The sequence below is a fragment of the Piliocolobus tephrosceles genome, chromosome 16, assembly GCF_002776525.5.
Source record: "Piliocolobus tephrosceles isolate RC106 chromosome 16, ASM277652v3, whole genome shotgun sequence".
Classification (NCBI taxonomy): domain Eukaryota; kingdom Metazoa; phylum Chordata; class Mammalia; order Primates; family Cercopithecidae; genus Piliocolobus; species Piliocolobus tephrosceles.
Window position 1 is genome coordinate 34,900,612 of NC_045449.1, and position 21,099 is coordinate 34,921,710.

General features: G+C 41.1%; 2 protein-coding genes and 1 pseudogene across 4 annotated transcripts in view; 2 read left to right on the forward strand and 1 right to left on the reverse strand.

The window, feature by feature from the left end:
• The window catches only part of SKA2 (spindle and kinetochore associated complex subunit 2), a 44,042-nt gene extending 23,163 nt beyond the window's left edge, over positions 1-20,879 (forward strand). The window contains exons 2-5 of one of the 3 annotated variants that reach the window (XM_023204635.1): positions 2,310-2,396; positions 9,188-9,242; positions 11,098-11,274; positions 18,523-20,879. In XM_023204635.1, coding sequence (XP_023060403.1) covers positions 2,359-2,396; positions 9,188-9,242; positions 11,098-11,274; positions 18,523-18,591 — 339 coding nt within the window. In that variant the 5' untranslated portion in view covers positions 2,310-2,358 and the 3' untranslated portion in view covers positions 18,592-20,879. The remainder of the gene's footprint in view (positions 1-2,309; positions 2,397-9,187; positions 9,243-11,097; positions 11,275-18,522) is intronic. The other 2 variants (XM_023204634.2, XM_023204636.1) reach the window with 2 other exon arrangements.
• LOC111537642 (60S ribosomal protein L18a) lies at positions 1,520-2,141 on the reverse strand. The gene has a single exon (XM_023204633.3). It carries the CDS (start codon positions 2,113-2,115, stop codon positions 1,585-1,587), a length of 531 nt encoding a protein of 176 aa, XP_023060401.1. The 5' UTR covers positions 2,116-2,141; the 3' UTR covers positions 1,520-1,584.
• LOC111537711 lies at positions 4,206-4,369 on the forward strand (annotated as a pseudogene).
• Positions 20,880-21,099: the final 220 nt, after the last annotated feature.

The window sequence follows — 21,099 nt, forward strand, 5'->3', positions numbered from 1 at the left end:
ACTGTCACATATCTGTCTCAACTTTCTATATGTATACACCTCTTTTACAAAAAGAGGCCATAACATACTTAAGGCTGTTTTTGTATTTAACAAGTCATAAATATAGTGTCATGTCAAATCTGTCTATAATCATTTAAAAAACTGATGGCCTTTTAAAAGGTTAAATAGCTGCTCATTACAAATACTACAGAAATAGAAAAAAATGTGAAAGCCCCCCCTGTAAGTATTTTGTTGTATACCATCATTTTCATTACAAATCCTACAGAAATAGGGTAAAATGTGAAAGCCCCCCCTTAAGTATTTTTTTGTATACCATCATTTTCAATAACGGCATGGTATTCCAAATATTGATGTCTATTTATTTACTTATGTATGAGAGTCTTGCTCTGTCACCCAGGCAGGAGTGCAGTGGCTGATCTTGGCTCACTGCAACTTCCGCCTGCTCAGTTCAACCGATTCTAGTGCCTCTAGAATATAGCTGGGACCACAGGCACATAGCTCTACCCAAATAGCTGGGACGACAGGCACATGCCACTATGCCCAGCTAATTTTAGTATTTTTAGTAGAGATGGGTTTTTGCCATGTTGGCCAGGCTAGCCTTGAACTCCTGGGCTCAAGTGACCTGCCCGCCTCAGCCGCCCAAAGTGCTGGGATTACAGGGATGAGCCACCGTGCCTGGCCCCAAATACTTAATATTATTTTTTTTTAATGGAGACCGAGTTTCACGCTTGTCGCCCAGGCTGGAGTGCAGTGTCGCAATCTTGGCTCACTGCAGCCTCCACCTCCAGGGTTCAAGTGATTCTCCTGCCTCAGTCTCCTGAGTAACTGGGATTACAGGCTCCTGCCACCACGCACAGCTAATTTTTGTAATTTTAGTAGAGTCGAGGTTTTGCTATGTCAGCCAGGCTGGTCTCAAACTCCTGACCTCAGGTGATCCACTCGCCTTGGCCTCCCACAGTGCTGGGATTACAGGAATGAACCACTGTGCCCGGCAGATACTGATATTTTTAAATGTAACTTTTCACTTTAATTCAGGCATCCTATATCCATAATGGCCTCAGGGTGGTAGTTCTCCCCTTTTTTCTTCCTTGGAGGTTTACTATAGATCAAGTTCCCATGCTGGCATCCAGGTTCAGTAAATTGGGGTTATTCAGACTGTTACTCCTATATCGTATGTAGCTTTTCTTGTGAAATTTGTGACTTTTTAAGCCCTCTTAATTTCCGTGGCACATAGCTGTAGCTCTTTGATCAATGGGATTGCAAATAAAGGTAACAATATGAGTATTCCTAAAATAAATTTGTTCTGTGTTTTAACTTGAAACTGTATTTTCTGCCAGAGGTAGAAAAACACTGCCTAACTGATGAGAGTATCAGTGACCCTAGGAAATTCTTTAAGTCATTATTAGTTTTTTGTATTAATATCTGACAATGACTACTCAGTATCTTGATTTTGGCTCAAAATGTAAGACAGAGGCATAGAGAAATGACTTTAAAACGTTAACTACTTTTTAAATTTTTATTTTTTTTTATTTTTTTTGTCCTTCCTGAGTTTATTTGGGGCACACCCAGGCGAAGGGCCTGCACCTAAAAGAAGGTGTTGGGCCTCTTGGTGGTGAAGCGTGGCTTGTGCTGACGGCGCAGGACCCGGTGGGGCAGCGGGAACTTGATCTTGGAGTCGTGGAACTGCTTGACAGCCGGCCGACGGCACTTGCTGGCTGCGATCTCCTCCACCTTCATGATCTGAATGGAGTGGGCCCGGGCACGGTGCCGGGCACCCATGTCTCGGTAGCACTGGGTGACAGCGCCCGCAGTGGTCAGGTCCCGGTATTCCCGGTACATGTTGTGGGTGCCGCTCCGGGAGTCATAGCGCAGCCAGATTCCAAAGTTCTTTACCCGCAGTGGGGACTTCTCAAACACCTGCCCACAGTAGACAATCTCCCCTGAAGACTTCTTCATCTTCTTTAACTGAGATACGAAGTACCAGAAGCGGGACTTGGCGACGACATGATTAGGCGCAAAGATTCGCATGCGGTAGAGGGGTGGTGTGTGGCATTTGGGGGTGGGCAGGCAGCGACCCACCACCTTGTACTCTCGTAGTGTGCCAGAAGCCTTCATGGCGTCCTCTTAAATTTTTAATAGAGCATAGTTATTATGGATAATGGATATTTTATATACTTTTTTATTTCCACATTTTCAAATGAGTATGTATCACTTATTGAAATACTAACAAATGTAAAGAGAAAAAATAAAGTATCATGTTTACTATTAGTCTTTTGGTTTATACAATAATGATTTGTGGTGATCTTTAGTTCCAGAAAGCTGAGTCTGATCTGGATTACATTCAGTACAGGTTGGAATATGAAATCAAGACTAATCATCCTGATTCAGCAAGCGAGGTAATCTCCGAAATAAATAAGCTTAAAAAAAAAAAAAAAAAAGCCTTAACTGAGTACTTTAGAGTTTTCTGATAGCATTCCTAATAGTAATAGATCATAAGAATTATATTATTAAGTTTATAGAATCTTAAAATCTTGTCATTGTGTTGGAAGCTTGGTTATAGCATACTGGAGAAATAGTACCAATAGTCCATGAAATTTGTGGCTACTTTTTCCCCCTAACCTTTAAAAAATAATCATTGAGTTCAGAGGTACAAGCCACTGTGACAGCCCCTGAAATTCCAAGAGAGAATATAGGTACCTCTAGGGCAGTTGTTCTTCAGTAAGTTTGAGGGGAGAAGTCCTGGCAGTCAGCATATTCTCTGAGGAAGGTAATGATACACTATTAGATTTTTTAGTTGTGTTTTATGAATAGTGATTTCCACATAAAGCTATGTATTTAATTATTCTAAGTTTAGGTTGATTAGAAACATTAACTCTGCTTTATGTCATAAAATCGTATACATACATGTCCATGGGGGTGAAAGCAAGTAATCTCCAAGCATCATCTGTTAACGTTAACACTAAAATCACTAATTTAATAATGTGTATCTTTTTTTCCCCCAAAGCCCAGGTATCAGGCTTATTATCTTTTTTTTTTTTTTTTTTTTTGAGACGGATCACTCTGTCACCCAGGCTGGAGTGCAGTGGTACAATCTCAGCTCACCACAACCTCCACTTCCTGGGTTCAAGCGATTCTCTTGCCTCAGTCTCCCAAGTAGCTGGGATTACAGGTGTGCGCCACAATGCTTGGCTAATTTTTTTTTTTTTTTTTGTATCTTTAGTAGAGATGGGGTTTCACCATGTTGGCCAGGCTGGTCTTGAACTCCTGACCTCAAGTGATCCACCTACCTCAGCCTCTCAAAGTGTGGGGATTACAGACATGAGCCACCATGCCCAACCAATATTTGTCTTTGATAGCATTTGCCAGCAGACGAGAAATATTGTGTTTTACAGTTAAGAAAAATTCCATAAAACTAAAAAAGTTTTTTGGATTGGGTAGAAGTACAAGTTATACTAACATTTTATACAAAATTGGGAAAATTTCATGAATGTTCAGTTTTTACTGTTTATTTCATGGAATGCTAGAATTCTATGGGAGTGTAGTTTGTACTATTCTAGCTCCCTATTCTTTTCTCTTTCTCTTTTTTCTTCCTTCTTTTCTTTTTTCTTTCTCTCTCCCCCTCCCTCTCTTTCTCTCTCTTCCTCCCTCCCTCCCTCTCTTTTTCTCTCTTCCTTCCCTTCTCCTTACTCTCTTTTCCTCCCTTCCTCCCTTCCTCCTTTCCTTCCTTCCTTCCCTCCTTCCCTCTTTCCCTCCTTGCTTCCTTCCTTCCCTCCCTCCCTCTTTTCCTTCCTCCCATTCTTCTTCTCCCTCCCTTCCCTTCCTTTCCATTCCTTCTGTTGCCCAGGCTGGACCCAATCTTGGGTCATTGTAGTCTCGGCCTCCCAGGTTCAAGGGATTCTCCCTCCTCAGCCTCCCGAGTAGCTGGGATTACAGGCACAGGTCACCATGCTCGGCTAATTTTTGTATTTTTTAGTAGAGATGGGGTTTCACCATGTTAGTCAGGCTGGTCTTGAATTCCTGACCTCAAGTGATCCACCCGCCTCAGCCTCCTAAAATGCTGGGATTACAGTCATGAGCCACCACACCTGGCCCCTTCCTTCCTTTTCTTCCTTTCTTTCCTCCTTCCCTTCCATTCCTTTGTTCCTTTCCTTTCCTCCCCCTGCCTCCCCTTCCTTCCTTTCTTTTGTTTTAAAGATTGGTGTGACATTGCTTCTCAGCCTTTTGGCTAAGATCAAGTGTAGTATCTGTTCTTATCAGTTTAAATACTCTGTATGTGTGTGTGTATGTGTGTGTTTTTAAGACAGGGTCTCACTCTGTCACCAGGCTGGAGTGCAGTGACAAAATCTCAGCTCACTTCAGCCTTGACTTCCTGGGTTCAAGCAATCCTCCCACCTCAGTCTGCCAAGTGCCTGGAACTATAGGCTCATACCACCACACCCAGCTAAAAAAAAAAAGTGTTGAGATTACAAGTGTGAGCCACCTTGCCCAACCATTCTTGTAACCTTTTATCATCCACTTATGGCAAGTAAAACCCTAAATTGAATTGAAGTATTATAGGCACAAAATTAACTAAAGTGCAGCACAGTTTACAAACACTAATAAAAGAATATAGAGGTTCCTGGCCAGGCGCGGTGGCTCATATCTGTAATCCCAGCACTTTGGGAGGCCAAGGTAGGTGGATGACCTGAGGTCAGGAGTTCAAGACCAGCCTGACCAACATGGAGAAACCCCATCTTTACTAAAAAAAAAAAAAAAAAAAAAATACAAAATTAGCCAGCTGTGGTGGCACATATGCCTGTAATCCCAGCTACTCGGGAGGCTGAGACAAGAGAATTGCTTGAACCTGGGAAGCAAACGTTGCAGTGAGCTGAGATCCTGCCATTGCACTCCAGCCTGGGCAACAAGAGCAAAACTCCGTCTCAAAAAAAAAAAAAAAAAAAAAAAAAGGATGTAGTGGTTCCCAAGAGCCAGTTATTCAAATAAAACAGGCTATGTGCACAACAGTTTTTTCCTTTGTGGTATGTTGCTAAGTCCTAACCACAGTCCTAACCTGTCATAAACAGGCCATAAATGCAAATCATGTTGTCCTAAATTACTCACTGCCATGTCAGTCTTATTGATTGAGCTAATGTCATAAAAACATGTATTATGGGTAGCTGCCTAACTACCCTGTCCTCTTTTAGCTCTGTGGCCATTTATTTCTTATGCTTGATTTACCAAGCATATGCTTTCCTAGTTTTGTGAGATCCTCAAGGATTAGTTCTTGCCACTTTTATTTTTTCCTGTATGAATCTGTATTTGGGGAACTCATCATTCTCCTGAGTTATATTAATATGTACAGATCTCTGCGTATTTTACTACTGAGCTACATTCCAGTTACCTAAAGATCATTTATAATTAAGTTACGTAATTCATTATCGCCTCATGAGGAAGATGATTTCTTCCCTCCTACCAATTTCCCTCCCAGTGTTAAACTCTTTTTTTTTCCCCCCCAGATAAAGTCTCACTCTGTTGCCCAGACTGGAGTGCAGTGGCATGATCATGGCTGACTGCAGCCTCAACCTCCTGGGCTTAGGTGATCCTCCCACCTCAGTCTCCTGAGTAGGTGGGAATACAGGTGTGTGCCACCACACCTGGTTCTAATTTTTTGCATTTTAGTAGGGATGGGGTTTTGCCATGTTTACTAGGCTGGTCTCGCCTGGGCTCATGTGATCCTCCTGTCTCAGCCTCCCAAAGTGTTGGGATTATAGGTGTGAGTCACCGCCCCTGGCCTAAACTTTTATTTTTGTCAAATTAATTCTTGAATATATTTGAAGAGTTACAGAAATATAAAGCTTATAATTACAAAGAATAATGCTTCACATTCCCACCTTCGAGGATACCACTTCATCTCAGTGTCTTATGGTATTTCCTTTATATTTCTAAATAGTTTGCTTGTACTGCATTTTTATTTTTCCTGATCTGAAACATCGACTAATTTCCTGGATACGAACTGTTAAACTTCACATTCTGGCTCTGCCTCTTATTAGCATTGTGATTTTAGCCAAGTCAGTCAACCTTTCTGTACTTTAATTTCCTCATCTGTAAAATGGGAATATTACTACCTACCTCAGAGGTTGAAAGAGAATAAAATTAGTTAACATATATAACTGTTTAGTCCAGAGTAAGTGCTATATGTTAGCTGTTATCACTAATAATAATTTCCTACTATAGCCCTGGTGTAGTAGCTCACACCTGTAGTCCCAGCTACTTGGGAGGCTGAGGTGGGAGGATCACTTGAGCCCAGCAGTTCAAGTGAGCTATGATTGCACCACTGCACTCCAGCCTAGGTGACAGAGTGAGATTCTAACTCTTTATTTTTTTCCAAGACAGAGTCTTGCTCTGTCGCCCAGGCTGGAATGCAGTGAACATGATCTTGGCTCACTGCAACCTCTGCCTCCCAGGTTCAAGCGATTCTCCTGCCTCAGCCTCCTGAGTAGCTAGGATTACAGGCATGTGCCACCCTGCCCAGCTAATTTTTGTATTTTTAGGAGAGACAGGGTTTCACCATGTTGGCCAGGCTGGTTTCGAACTCTTGACCTCATGATCCACCCGCCTCGGCCTCCCAAAGTGCTCAGGTTAGAGGCATGAGCCATCACACCCAGCTGATTCTAACTCTTAAAAAAAAGAATAATTTCCTACTATGGAAGATAAAGTTTAAATACTTTACTACTCATATTTATTCCTGTCTTCACAATTTCTATAACTATTGCTTTTATATAAACTCTGTTGAATACTATGTCTGCTTTCCTTTCTTCACAACTTGTTTTTCTAGAGCTAACAATTGTTTTCTTTTTTTCCTTCCATTTGCTTAGTTTTTTTTTTTTTTTTTTTTAAGACAAGGTTTTGCTCTGTCGCCCGGGCTGGAGAGCAGGAATTTGAGACCAGCCTGGGCAACATAGGGAAACCCCATCTTCACAAAAAAATAATTTAAAGCTTGGGTGCAGTGGTTCACGCCTGTAATCCCAGCACTTTGGGAGGCTGAGGTAGGCAGATCACCTGAGGTGAGGAGTTCTAGACCAGCCTGGCCAACATGGCAAAACCTCATCTCTACTAAAAATACAAAAATTAGCTGGGTGTGGTGGCACACACCTTTAGTCCCAGCTACTTTGTGACCATGGCTTACGGCAGTATCTACCTCCCAGGCCCAAGTGATCTTCCCTGCTTAGCCACCCGAGTAACTAGCACCATAGGCATGTGCCACCACACCCAGCTAATTTAAAAAATGATAATAATAATTATTGTATATAATATATAATACATAATTTATAAATATGTTATATTTATAAATTATATAAATGTATAATAAATTTATAATAAATATATAATTTATATATAATTATATATAATAATAATTATTATTACTTTTTGAGATGGAGTCTTGCTCTGTTGCCCAGGCTGGAGTGCAGTGGCATGATCTTGGTTCACTGCAACCTCTGCCTCCCAGGCTCAAGTGATCCTCCCACCTCAGCCTCCTGAGTAGCTGGGACTACAGGCATGTGCCACCACACACGGCTCATTTTTGTATTATTAGTAGAGATGAGGTTTCGCCATGTTGGCCATTCTGTTCTAGAACTCCTGACCTCAAGTGATCTGCCCCCCTTGGTCTCCCAAAGTGCTGGGACTTGCAGGCGTGAGTCACTGCACCCGGCCTTTAAATTATTTTTTGTAGAGATGAGGTTTCATGCTATGTTGCCCAGGCTGATATTGAACTCCTGACCTCAAGCGATCCTCCCACCTTGGCCTCCCAAAGTGCTAGAATTACAAGCATGAGCCACCATGGCCCAGCCTGCTTAGTTTTTCTATATACTTATCACTAATTCAGCCTCAGACATTTCTAATGACTGTAAAACTCTTCTCAATATTGTCAGACACACTACATCTTCCTTAAGTTTCATTTTCTCCCATGGAAACATCCTGTCCTTTCTGGTGTCTCTATCCTGCTCCCATCTGACCTCCTGCTCTATAGGCTTCTTGCATGGCTGTCTTTCTGGTTTGTTTTTGTTTTTTGAGATGTTTTCGTACTCTGTGGTCAGGCTGGAGTGCAGTGGCATGATCTTGGATCACTGCGACTTCTGCCTCCCGGGTTCAGGCAAATTCTCCCACCTCAGCCTCCCGAGTAGCTGGGACTACAGGCGCACGCCCACACGCCCGGCTAATTATTATTATTATTATTTGTTTTGGTATTTTAGTAGAGACGGCGTTTCACCATGTTGCCCAGGCTGGTCTCGAACTCCTGAGCTCAGGCAATCTGCCCGCCTCAGCCTCCCAAAGTGCTAGGCTAGGATTACAGGCGTGAGCCACCGTTCCCAGCCTCTTTTTTTGTTGTTGTTTGTTTGTTCTTTTTTGTTTATTTCTTTGTTTGAGACGGAGTCTCGCTCTGTCGCCCAGGCTGGAGTGCAGTGGCCAGATCTCAGCTCACTGCAAGCTCTGCCTCCCGGGTTCAGGCTGGAGTGCAGTGGCCGGATCTCAGCTTACTGCAACCTCCGCCTCCCGGGTTCACGCCATTCTTCTGCCTCAGCCTCCCCAGTAGCTGGGACTACAGGCGCCCGCCACCTCACCTCGTTTTTTGTATTTTTTAGTAGAGACGTGGTTTCACCGTGTTAGCCAGGATGGTCTCGATCTCCTGACCTCGTGATCCGCCCGTCTCGGCCTCCCAAAGTGCTGGGATTACAGGCTTAAGCCACCGTTTTAGAGGGAGTTTCGCTGTTGTCACCCAGGCTGGAGTGCAATGGCACCATCTCGGCTCACTGCAACCTCTGCTTCCCAGGCTCAAGTGATTCTCCTGCCTCAGCCTACTGAGCAGCAAGGACTGCAGGCGCCCACCACAATGCCCAGCTAATTTTTGTATTTTTAGTAGAGACTGGGTTTCACTACGTTGGCCAGGCTGGTCTCGAACTCCTAACCTCATGTGATCGACCCATCTTGACCTCCCAAAGTGTTGAGATTATAGTCATGAGCCACCGTGCCTGGCATTTCTGGGATTTCTTTACCATTATTTTGGTATTTCCCTTTGTTTTACTCCTGTGTTGGATCATACGTTTCACTCTTTGGTGGTTTATTTCTTTGATCTGGAAGTATATCCTTTAGATGCTTCACAAGGAAGATTATACAGAAAGTTAACTTTTTTTTTTTTTTTTTTTTTCAGTGAGGACATGTGTTTATCCTGTGTTGTGGGTGGGTACAGTGAGTTCTCTATTCAGGTAGGAGTGGAAGCTGGCTCAGAGCTCATCCAGTCCAATGTCCCACAGGTATAGAAGTGCCCTGATAAAATCTCAGAGCTGGCTGTCCAGTCAAGATTTGCATACCTCCAGAAATGGGGCTCTTACTACCCCTCAGAGTAGCCCATTCTGCTGTTGGGCACCTCCAATGGTTGGCATTTTCCTTCTGGCATCCTCTTTCTTGGGTTGGTTGGGGGACAGATACTGTCACTCCAGCCTAACCCTCAGGACAAGAGAGGTAGCTGGGGTGGAAACAGAGGCAGAAAAAGTAATAAGTTAAATCCAAGAATGAACAGAGAGTTGGCAGGATGGGCAGGGACATTCCTGGGGTGCCAGCAGTCTCTAGCTTGATCCAGGAGGAGGCACTGGGGAGGAGGCTGCTGATCGCAAGTTTCCAGGCAGGAGGTGACTTTTTGAGATGCTGAATGTTTGAAAAAGTCTTTATTGCACCCTTTAACCCTTTATTTGATGAATGGTTTTGTTGAATATAGAATTCTAGATTGGAGATTTTCTCTTAATTTTAACATCATTACTTCGTGGCGTTCTAGCTTCTATTGTTGCTGTTGAAAAATAGATGCCATTCTCATTCCTGATCCTTTGTCTGTGCTTTCCTTCTCAGCCTACCCCGGTCCCTTACTTATCACCTGGAAGTTTCAGAATATTTTTTCTATCCTGAGAAAATTTACAGTTATGGTATAGATCTTTTTATTAATTGTGCTGTCACTTGGTGGGCCTGAAAATACATGAATCTTACCTAACCATAAAAAAAGAAATCTGACAGGGTGCAGTGGCTCACACCTGTAATTCTAGCACTTTGGGAGACTGATGCAGAAGGATCGCTTAAGGCCAGGAGTTTAAGACCAGCCTGGGCGACAGAGTGAGATTCTTGTTTCTATTAAAAAAAAAAAATTAAAAGAAAGAAAAGAATTACCAAGTGGCAGAAGGGGCCCAATTGAAATGTCTTTTATGGAATAGTGGTAATTTATATTACAAAATAAATCTGGAAAACCAATATAGTTTATAAATACGGTTGGGTTGGCATGAATTTTATATTTTGTATATATATAAATAAATTGAAATTTATACATACTTTATCTCCATGATAGTATGTTTACGAATTTTGGCCGGGCGCGGTGGCTCACGCCTGTAATCCCAGCACTTTAGGAGGCCAAGGCGTGCAGATCACGAGGTCAGGAAATGAAGACCATCCTGGCTAACACGGTGAAACCCCATCTCTACTAAAAACATAAAAAAATTAGCCGGGCATGGTGGCAGGCACCTGTAGTTCCAGCTACTCCAGAGGCTGAGGCAGGAGAATGATGTGAACCCAGGAGACCGAGCTTGCAGTGAGCTGAGATTGCGCCACTGCACTTCAGCCTGGGCAACAGAGTGAGACTCCGTCTCAAAAAAAAAAAAAAAAAAGTTTTTATGAGTAGTTTCATGTTGTCTTATTCTTTAAGAACAAGTATAAATAGTGCCTTTTATTGCCTTCCGAATAGCATTTAGAATTGTATTTTAGAAATATATAATTTATTATTGTGAACTATGCATCAAATGTTATATATCTAAGGTGACCCTTATTTGCTGTTTAATATTGCCAGTTTTTTTGGTGGGTTATTTCTGTACCTAGGTTATAAATTTCTTGAGAATAGGATCTAGGTCTTATACTTTTCTGTCTTCCCCACCACCCATCTGATGTCATGTGGCTGCATAATTAAATACTCAACAGTGTTCAATTAAATGGATGGTAGAATGTGTTGTATGTATACAGTATTTTAATTCTTAAAAAGCTTAATCTTTCATAATTTAATACATGTTAACTTTTTTCCTGATGTAGAAAAATCCAGTTACACTCTTAAAGGAATTGTCAGCAATAAAGTCTCGATATCAAACTTTGTATGCCCGCTTTAAACCAGTTGCTGTTGAGCAGAAAGAGACTAAGAGCCGCATATGTGCTACTGTGAATAAAACTATGAATATGATACAAAAACTACAGAAGCAAACAGACCTGGAGGTAATGCTTTCTTTCAATTGACAGGTTAGATTTGTATAACTTTAGCTCTGAGTGTTGCCTTGAAAAATATACTTGCTGTAACTTAAACTTTGAAACTCAGCAGTCAGTTTGAACTATTGAAAGATTTTCCTGATACCCTGAATATAATAGCTCTTATTTCTGTTTATTCAAAAATAAGCATATGGACTTGACATGGTTAATAAAGAAGTGTGCCGTCTTGAATTATGTAACCATGGCAGAAAACTTGGTAATACTTATTAAATCTAGCAGCTTAGCTGGTTCCTGCAAGTACTAGTGAGAATGAGATGTCTAGAAAATGGTTGGTTAGAGTGCTGTATTAAGGAGCTGTGTCTGGGCATGGCAGAATAATAGCACTGTCTGCCACGAGCATGGGAAGGAGGAAGGCATATGTGATATTTATTTGCCGACTTTGCACTAAATTTTGGCTTAAGATACTTTGAATTATGGGCTTATAGCTAGAGTAAATCAGAAAGGTTAATTACCCAGGTCAGTTTGATCAAGAATACTTTATATTGCAAATGGAGGGGAAAAAATAGAATAACATCTGCTTAGAATGATAAAATGATACCTAAGATGTATCTGTTATAATCACAAGGAGATGAATGGCAGAAGAAGAAAGGGCAAATTAAACAGGGAATGGAGGTAATGGGGAGATAGAATTTAAAACAGTAAGGGTTGTGCCACATCCTAGTAAATTAAATGCAAAAAAAGTATGTATATAAGCTTTTATAAATCATTAGATCACACATTCTTCATTATATGTGCCTGACAATAGAGCACATAACCTTGTTCTTAGGAAACAAATAGCTGATTAAGTATAGTTCCAGATGTACATGACAACATATCTGTATAGAACCATAAATTTTTTGAAGCACAGAATAAACATGGGTGAGAGGGCAAAGAGAAAATGATATTTTGAATATTTACAAATTTCCCCCACTGGATATAATAAATCGATGGTATATTTTTGAGACTACAAATTGGTACATAAAAGTAGTTGTATAGTGATAGAGGATTTCTTTTTTTTTTTGAGATGAAGTTTTACTCTTGTTTCCCAGGCTGGAGTGCAATGGCACGATCTCGGCTCACTGCAACCTCTGCCTCCCGGGTTCAAGTGATTCTCCTGCCTCAGCCTCCAGAATAGCTGGAATTACAGGTGCCTGCCACAATGCCTGGCTAATTTTTTGCAGTTTTAGTAGACACAGGGTTTCACCGTGTTGGCCAGGATGGTCTTGATATCTTGACCTCGTGATCCGCACGTCTCGGCCTCCCAAAGTGCTGGGATTACAGGCGTGAGCCACCATATCCAGCCAGTGATGGAGGATTTCAATCATCTGACTATCTGTAAAGGTTTTCAGTTGAAGAAATACCTGAAATGAACAATACTTATGTCAAAGGCCGAAAACTAAGGGAGCTTTTACTTTGGATCACGTTATGGCAAAGAAGAAGAAATGATTTAAAAGTTATAAAACTTGAAAGAGGTGGTCATATTTTAGAATCAATGATGACCAAATTGGGAAATGTTGGCTATAGTAAGTCTTGTACCTACTACTTTAAAAATGAGATAGTATGCTGGGCACAGTGGCTCATGCCTATAATCTCGGCACTTTGGGAGGTCAAGGCAGGAGGATCAGTTGAGGCCAGGAGTTTGAGACTAGCCTGGGCAACATAGTGAGACCCTATCTCTACCAAAAAAAAAGAAAAAGAAAAAATATTTTAAATTTACTGGGCATGGGAGTGCATGCTGGTAGTTCCATCTATTTGGGGCAGAAGGATCCTTTGACCCCAGGAGTTTGAGGCAGTAGGGAGCTATGATTGCACCACTGAATTCCAGCCTGGGTGACAGGGTGAGACGGTCCAAAAAAATTTTTTTAAATAAACTAAAATAAAAATGAGATAGTATTAGAAAGTTCAGAGGGAATGCAGATATGATACTTAATCTTCTGAGAGATGTTTAAAAGGGAGGCTTAATAAACCATAATATTGATAAAATTTTTATGATCCAAATGTGAATGGGAATGACATCTGTAGAGCTGATAACCAAAAACAGTTATATGAGCCCAGAGTTTAAAGGACTTGCAAGGTACAATTTGTAAATAAATTTCAAATATTAAAAGGTCATAGGGAGAAACCTGCAAAATTAGTTAGGAAAGCCAACGGGGCTGGGTGTGGTGGCTCACATCTATAATCCCAGCACTTTGAGGGGCCAAGGCGGGAGGATCATGAGGCCAGGAGATCCGAGACCATCCTGGCTGATATGGTGAAACCCTGTCTCTACTAAAATAACTAAAAATTACCCAGGCGTGGTGTTGCATGCCTGTAGTCCCAGCTACTCTGGAGGCTGAGGCAGGGGAATCGCTTGAACCTGGGGGGTGGAGGTTACAGTGAGCCGAAATCGTGCCACTGCACTCCAGCCTGGCAACAGAGTGGGACTCTTTCTCCAAAAAAAAAAAAAAAAAAAAAAGAAAGAAAAAGCCAAAGGCAGATTGAGCTAAGGCCTCTGAAATTTTCTAAAATAAGCAAAAAGTTATTTTAAAGGGGCTTTAAAATTATTTGGGGAGGCTGGGCGTGGTGGCTCAAGCCTGTAATCCCAGCACTTTTGGAGGCCGAGACGGGCAGATCACGAGGTCAGGAGATCGAGACCATCCTGGCTAACATGGTGAAACCCTGTCTCTACTAAAAAAATACAAAAAGCTAGCCGGGCGAGGTGGCGGGTGCCTGTAGTCCCAGCTACTCGGGAGGCTGAGGCAGGAGAATGGCGTAAACCTGGGAGGCAGAGCTTGCAGTGAGCTGAGATCGGGCCACTGCACTCCAGCCTGGGCGACAGAGCGAGACTCCGTCTCAAAAAAGAAAAAAAAAATTATTTGGGGAACAAGAAGGACAAGAAAAGGATAAAGTTTCCTTGGAACCAATAGTGCTTTGTTTATAGATAACAAAATGTATATCTTTTCAGGTATTATCTTGCTATAATCTTTATCAATGAGTGGTTTTTCATTTGGAAGGGTAGAAAATATATTTGAATTTATAATATTCAAAAAGAACACTTGAACTGATAATACTAAATAATAAATACAGAACAGAAAAGGAGGTAGGAGAAAGGTAATACATACTAATTTTGTAATCTTTCTTAGGGGATATTAAGACTGACGAAAAAAAGAGAAAAAAACACTGAGGTTTATTTATTTATTTATTGTTTGTTTGTTTGTTTGTTTGTTTTTTGAGATGGAGTCTCCCTCTGTTGCCCAGGCTGGAGTACAGTGTCATGATCTTGGCTCACAGCTACTTCGGCCTCCCGGATTCGAGCAATTCTCCTGCCTCAGCCTCCCAAGTGGCTGGGACTACAGGCACGTGCCACCATGCCCAGCTGATTTTTTTGTATTTTTAGTAGAGATGGGGTTTCACCAAGTTGGCCAGGCTGGTCTCAATCCCCTGACCGCAAGTGATCCACCTGTCTTGGCCTCTCAAAGTGCTGGGATTAAAGATGTGAGCCTCCGTGCCCTCATATTTAAACTGAGGTTTAAATATGCTTAATTATAAAGGTGGTCTCATCAAAAGAGAAAAGGGACTAAACTTACACCCAAACAAAAAATAGCAAAACAAACAAACGCCCCAAACATATATAATAAATAGAAAATTAAAAAGGCATTAAAAGTAGAATATGTAGTATTCCATGATCTTCCAAAATATGTGTGATAAAGAAGTAAAATTTCGGCTGGGCGCGGTGGCTCAAGCCTGTAATCCCAGCACTTTGGGAGGCCGAGACGGGCGGATCATGAGGTCGGGAGATCGAGACCATCCTGGCTAACATGGTGAAACCCCGTCTCTACTAAAAATACAAAAAACTAGCCGGGTGAGGTGGCGGGCGCCTGTAGTCCCAGCTACTTGGGAGGCTGAGGCAGGAGAATGGCGTGAACCCGGGAGGCGGAGCTTGCAGTGAGCTGAGATCCGGCCACTGCACCCCAGCCTGGGCGACACAGCGAGACTTCGTCTCAAAAAAAAAAAAAAAAAAAAAAAAGAAGTAAAATTTCTACAAACTTTAGACTGGTTAACTTGACTTTAATTCCTGGAAAAATTATTTGAGAATTTATTAAACAGATGGTCTGAAAGGTTTTATAGTGATCACAAGGAGCAACATGGATTCATCAGTCTTACAGCTGGGTGTGGCAGTGTGCATCTGTAGTTGCAGCTACTTGGGAGGCTGAGGTGGGATGATTGCTTGAGCCCAGGAGTTAGAGGTTGCAGTGAGCTATGACCACACCACTGCACTCTAGCCTGGGCGATCAAACAAGACCCTGTCTCTAAAACAAAAACAAAACGAAAAACCAAGTCTTGTCAGAATAACATTTCCTTTTTTTGAGGCAGAAGAAGGAAATCCTGTAACTGGGTTGTAGTAAGACGTATGATTGTTTTTTATTTTATCCTTGTGAACATGTTGGGCAAATGTTGGTTTGATCAGTGGAACCAGCTGCATATCAGAATCATATAGGTTCTGTGGCTGTTCTAGATCTGGGCTGTCCTATTTGCATAACCTAATGTGGCTATATAAATTTAAATTTAGGCTGGGTGCCGTGGCTCATGCCTGTAATCTCAGCACTTTGGGAAGCTGAGGCAGGTGGATCACCTGAGGTCAGTAGTTCCAGACCAGCCTGGCCAACATGGTGAAACCCCCATCTCTACTAAAGAAATACAAAAAATTAGCCAGGCGTGGTGGCGGGTGCCAGTAATCCCAGTTTCTCAGGAGGCTGAGGCAGGAGAATCTCCTGAACCTGGGAGGTGGAGGTTGCAGTGAGCTGAGATTGCACTCCAGCCTGGGCAACAAGAGTGAAACTCCATTTCAAATTTAAAAAAAAGAAAAAAAAAGAAATGAAATTTATATTTAAGGTAGTTAAATGAAAAATAAGCATTAAGTTCTTCACCTACTGATTGGACAGTGCCAATATAGAATATTTCCAGCATCATGGAAAGTTTTATTGGACAGTGCTGCCCTAGAGATTCTGATTCTGTAGGTCTGGGGTGTTCCAGATTTGGCAGTCTCTCTAGAGATGACCTATATAGTTGGCAGAATTGTAACTACTTGATTCTTCAGGTTGTACCTATTAATTCCCCACATAACCCTTTGTTTCAGGCAGGCTGTTTGTTGGTGCTCTGTGAAAGTCCCTTACAACTTCCCTTCAGCCTCCCTTCGTCTTTTGCTGCTACCTGCTTTTGGTGGATGCTATTGGCTGTTTTTGTTTCTAAGCATCTGTTCTCCTTTCCTGCCTACCAGAGTGTAGACATGCAGTGCATAATTATGTTTTGGTCAACAATGGGCCAAATATATATGGCAGTGGTCCCAGAAGATTATAATAGCATATTTTTACGTACTCTTCAGATGTTTAGATATAAAAATACCATGTGTTACCACTGCCTACAGTATTCAGCACAGTTAAGATGCTGTACAGATTTGTAGCCCAGGAGCAGTAGGCTATACCATATAGCCTGAGTGTATATATACAATCTCTGTGTGTGTAAGTACACTATGATGTTCACATATGAAACTGCCTAACCATATATTTCTCAGAACATATTCCTGTCATTAAGTGACACATGACTATACTGACTTTCTTGAGATGTGTGTTGTCCCTCATAGCCAAGTGCCTGAGATGAAGCTGGCCTCATCCTCGGCTCCAGGGGTGCATCTGATTGGCGTAGGGAATGGACTTTATTTTTTAACTAACAGTGGTTGAGGAATGGGTTTGTAACCCAAATGACATGTGAGTAAGGATAGTCTGGAAGTAGGTAACCAGGAAGACTTTACTGACTGCTAAGAGAACCCTGAGAAGAGAAGGCTTCTTCTTCTGGACACTGTATAGAGTTGTGATACCTAGAACAGTTAAAGCCATCTGCTGTCAGCTTGAGGATAATACCATCCAGGAATATTAGAGCTGTCAGATGGAAAAAATTGAGTCCTTACATTGTTCAGTTGCTGAATAAATCAGCCCAGAAGTCTTTCCTTTTTCTGAAGTTATTGTGGAATGATAATACATTTTCTTTTATCTTTTTTTTTTTTGAGACAGAGTTTCACTCTTGTTGCCCAGGCTGGAGTGCAATGGCGCAGTCTCAGCTCACTGCAACCTCCGCCTCCCGGGTTCAAGCAGTTCTCCTGCCTCAACCTCCCGAGTAGCTAGGATTACAGGCACCTGCCACCATGCCCAGCTAATTTTTTGTATTTTTAGTAGAGATGAGGTTTCACCATGTTGGTCAGGCCGGTCTCAAACTCCTGACCTCAGGTGATCCACCCACCTCAGCCTCCCAAAGTGCTGGGATTACAGGCATGAGATGCTGCATCCGGCCTGTTTTTTCTTTTTTTAAGATGAGGTCTTGCTCTGCTGCCCAGGCTAGAGTGCAGTGACACCATCATGGCTGACTGCAGTCTCGACCTCTCAGGCTCAAGTGATCCTCCGACCACAGCCTCCCGAGCAGCTGGGACCACAGGTGTGTGCCACCATGCCCAGCTAAAAATTTGTGTACTAATAAGTTAAAAATTAGCTACTCAGGAGGCTGAGGTGGGAGGATTGCTTGAGCCCAGGAGGTTGCGGCTGTAGGGAGCCGTGATCGCACCACTGCACTCCAGCCTGGGCAACAGAGTGACCCTGTTTCAAAAATAGAAAAAAAATTTTGGAAAAAAATTAGATGGTTGCATCTATACTGAACAATTGTAGACTTTTTTCCTTATCATTTATTCCTTCCACAATATAGTGTAACAACTATGTACATAGCATTTACATTGAATTAGGTATTATAAGTAATCTAGAGATGACTTAAAGTATACAGGAGGATGTGTACAGTTTCTATGCAAATACTACACAATTTCATATAAGAGACTTGAGCATCTGTGGATTTTGTTATCCTGGAACCAATCTCCCACAAATACTGAGGGTTGACTGTACTTTTAGAATATGGCATCCAAACATGACTTCTTTGGTTCTGCTATAATCCTTAAATTGTTTGATTTCTTGGTCTTGTTTCTTCAACTTAATTACAAGTTCTTTAGAAGCTCAAACATCATAGGACCTTGTATATAAATAGCCAAGTATCTGTTTTTTCCCTTGCCCTTCTAAATCTGTGATTACATACATAGTATAAGCTTAGGGAAACATTTATTGGTCGACAATGCAGAAGTTAACTAAACTGATTTAACAGTCTTTGAAGGTGTTTGAAATAAAAATTTTATCATTTATTTTCTAGCTGTCACCACTGACTAAAGAAGAGAAAACTGCGGCAGAGCAATTCAAATCTCACATGCCAGATTTATGAAGAAATGGATCTGGAAAGGAAACTAACAGAGAAGAGCTTAATTCCAGAGAAATTTAGGAAGACGTTTTGTTAACCCTTGATGTCTAGAGATTGGGGGCTGGTGAAGGAGGTTTGGCTTCAATGACTGGATAATGATGTCTTTCATGAGAGAGACTATAAGGGCAGATAATATATGAATAAAGTTCAGCCAAAAGGGTCAAAGGAGAATAAAATGATTTAAATATATGTATACACGCATGCACACACACACTTAGTCTTGTAATTTCAGGCAAGAAAGTCTCAACACTATTTGCATCTGTTTTCTTTTTCTAAGTCATGATAATGTAGATGTTCTGGTCTATCATAAAAGAATGTTTATGTACATTTCAGTCATTCGATATGCAGCTTTGGAAATTATAGGTAAAATATTTGTATTACACATTATATATAATTTCATTTTGTAAATGTTGATTGCGCATGTGGCCACATTATTGTTGAGACTGCTTTTATGTGACCTGTAGTCTCCCACAAAACCTAAAGTAATAAGCTGGCTTTTCTGTGATAGCCACTTTTGCACATTTTTTTTCCCTATTTCCCTTGCCTGCTAACGTTGAGCAGCATGAACTTGCTTTCTGATGCTGTTTTAGACTGTCCCTGTTGTATTTCAATAATACCTTTGTTTTCCTTCAGCCTTTATTACTGTAATTGTTCATTCTACATGAAAGTTAAGAAACTGAAATTAGAAGAGCACTTACTGCTACTTGCCAGTTTTGTGAGTGTGTTATATGTGTCAATTTCCCTTTAAAATAACTATTTATTTTAAAATAACTATTGGCAATAAGGAAACTGTTCAAAGTAGAGGCAGATCTTGATACAAAGATGTTAATCACAGGGTTGTTTATGATAGCAATGTACATACACATTTGGCTGGTACTAGGTGAATAGGAAAATAAATCATGTTGATGTATACAATAAGAGGTCAAGTTGCCAATAAATTATTACTGTTAATGTTATGGGAAATGCTGAAACTATGCTAAGTGGGGGAGAGGGAAAGCAGGTATTGCAGTTTTGTAATGAAGATTGGGCTTTGGAGTCATATCTGAGATGTAAGTAGCAGGTTTTAAATTCTAGCTATGACCCTTAACTTCTGAGTGTCAGAATGTTTGGAGGGACAAGACAGTAAAGTGTTTTAATACAGGGTTCAGTATTTAGTAAGCCTTCAGTAAGTGATATTACATACATGTAATAAAAACTAAGCATTGAAAGGACTTGGAAAAATATATCAAATGTTCTGCAGGTTATAGAATTATACTTTTACGTAATTTTTAAATTTCAGTTATGAGCATGTTTGTCCATTAACAAACTTACAATAGCTGAAAAACAGGGTTGTGAGAACAGCTTCACTTAAAATTGTCCTGTCTAGTTTGAGTATTTCAAGAACAGAAAGCCTCCTTTTTTTTTTTTGAGATGGAGTCTCACTCTGTCGCTCAGGCTGGAGTGCAGTGGTACGCTCTCAGTTCACTGCAACTTCCGCCTCCCAGGTTCAAGCAATTCTCTGCCCCACCCTCCTGAGTAGCTGGGATTACAGGTGCCCGCCACCACGCCTGGCTAATTTTTTGTATTTTTAGTACAGATGGGTTTTCACCATCTTGGCCAGGCTGGTCTTGAACTCCTGATGGTGATCCACCCACCTCGGCCTCGCAAAGTGCTGGGATTACAGGAGTAAGTTACCATGCCCAGCCGCCTTTTTTTTAATTACAGAGAAATATGTTACACCTTAGTATCAGATGTTAATTTTCTTCAGTGTTCAGGCAATTAGTATTTAGAAAGTTCTTGTCATGAGATGGCTCTGGGATGTGATAATGATTATTGGGATTGAAAAAATGGTAGTATCATGGGGAGCTCATAATAAATTCTTATTATAATAGTATTAAAAGTGGTTTTGCTTTCAGTTAGGGAGAAAAATTAGATTGTACTATTTTTCCTCTATGATTTCCTTCAGTTATCTTCCAAATGTTATTTTTCCCCCACAGCCCCCTTAACATTGTTCTCTATGCACTTCTCAATACATTTTCATTGGTTTCTCAAGCCTCTTTGTGGATGACTCCTAATACAACTTCTTCCTCTAGCTCTAGATCCATATTTCCAATAAAATCCCCTACCTGAATATTGAAATTAAACATGTCCAGAATACTTACTGATTTTACTGTTAATAGCCACTATTCTGTTGTCTGAAATTAAAACCTGTATAACTAACTTGCATCCCTTTATCTTCTTAGTCAATAAAACCTACAATTCTCTCTCTAAAATGGTCATGGTATACAACCTTCACATTATCTTCACACCTCCTTAATTTGGATCTTTTGTTTCTTGTCTGGATTATAATTGTTTTATCCTATGTGACTATAGTGTTTTTATGTCTTAAGTTATAAATAATACATGTTTAAGAATTTAAATATCACAGGCATGGCCGGGCATGGTGGTTCACGCCTGTAACCCCAGTACTTTGGGAGGTCGAGGCGGGAGGAT

Coding starts and splice junctions, on each gene's coding strand:
- LOC111537642 (XM_023204633.3), bottom strand. CDS start 2,115: ATGAAGGCTTCTGGCACACTACGAGAGTACAAGGTGGTGGGTCGCTGC.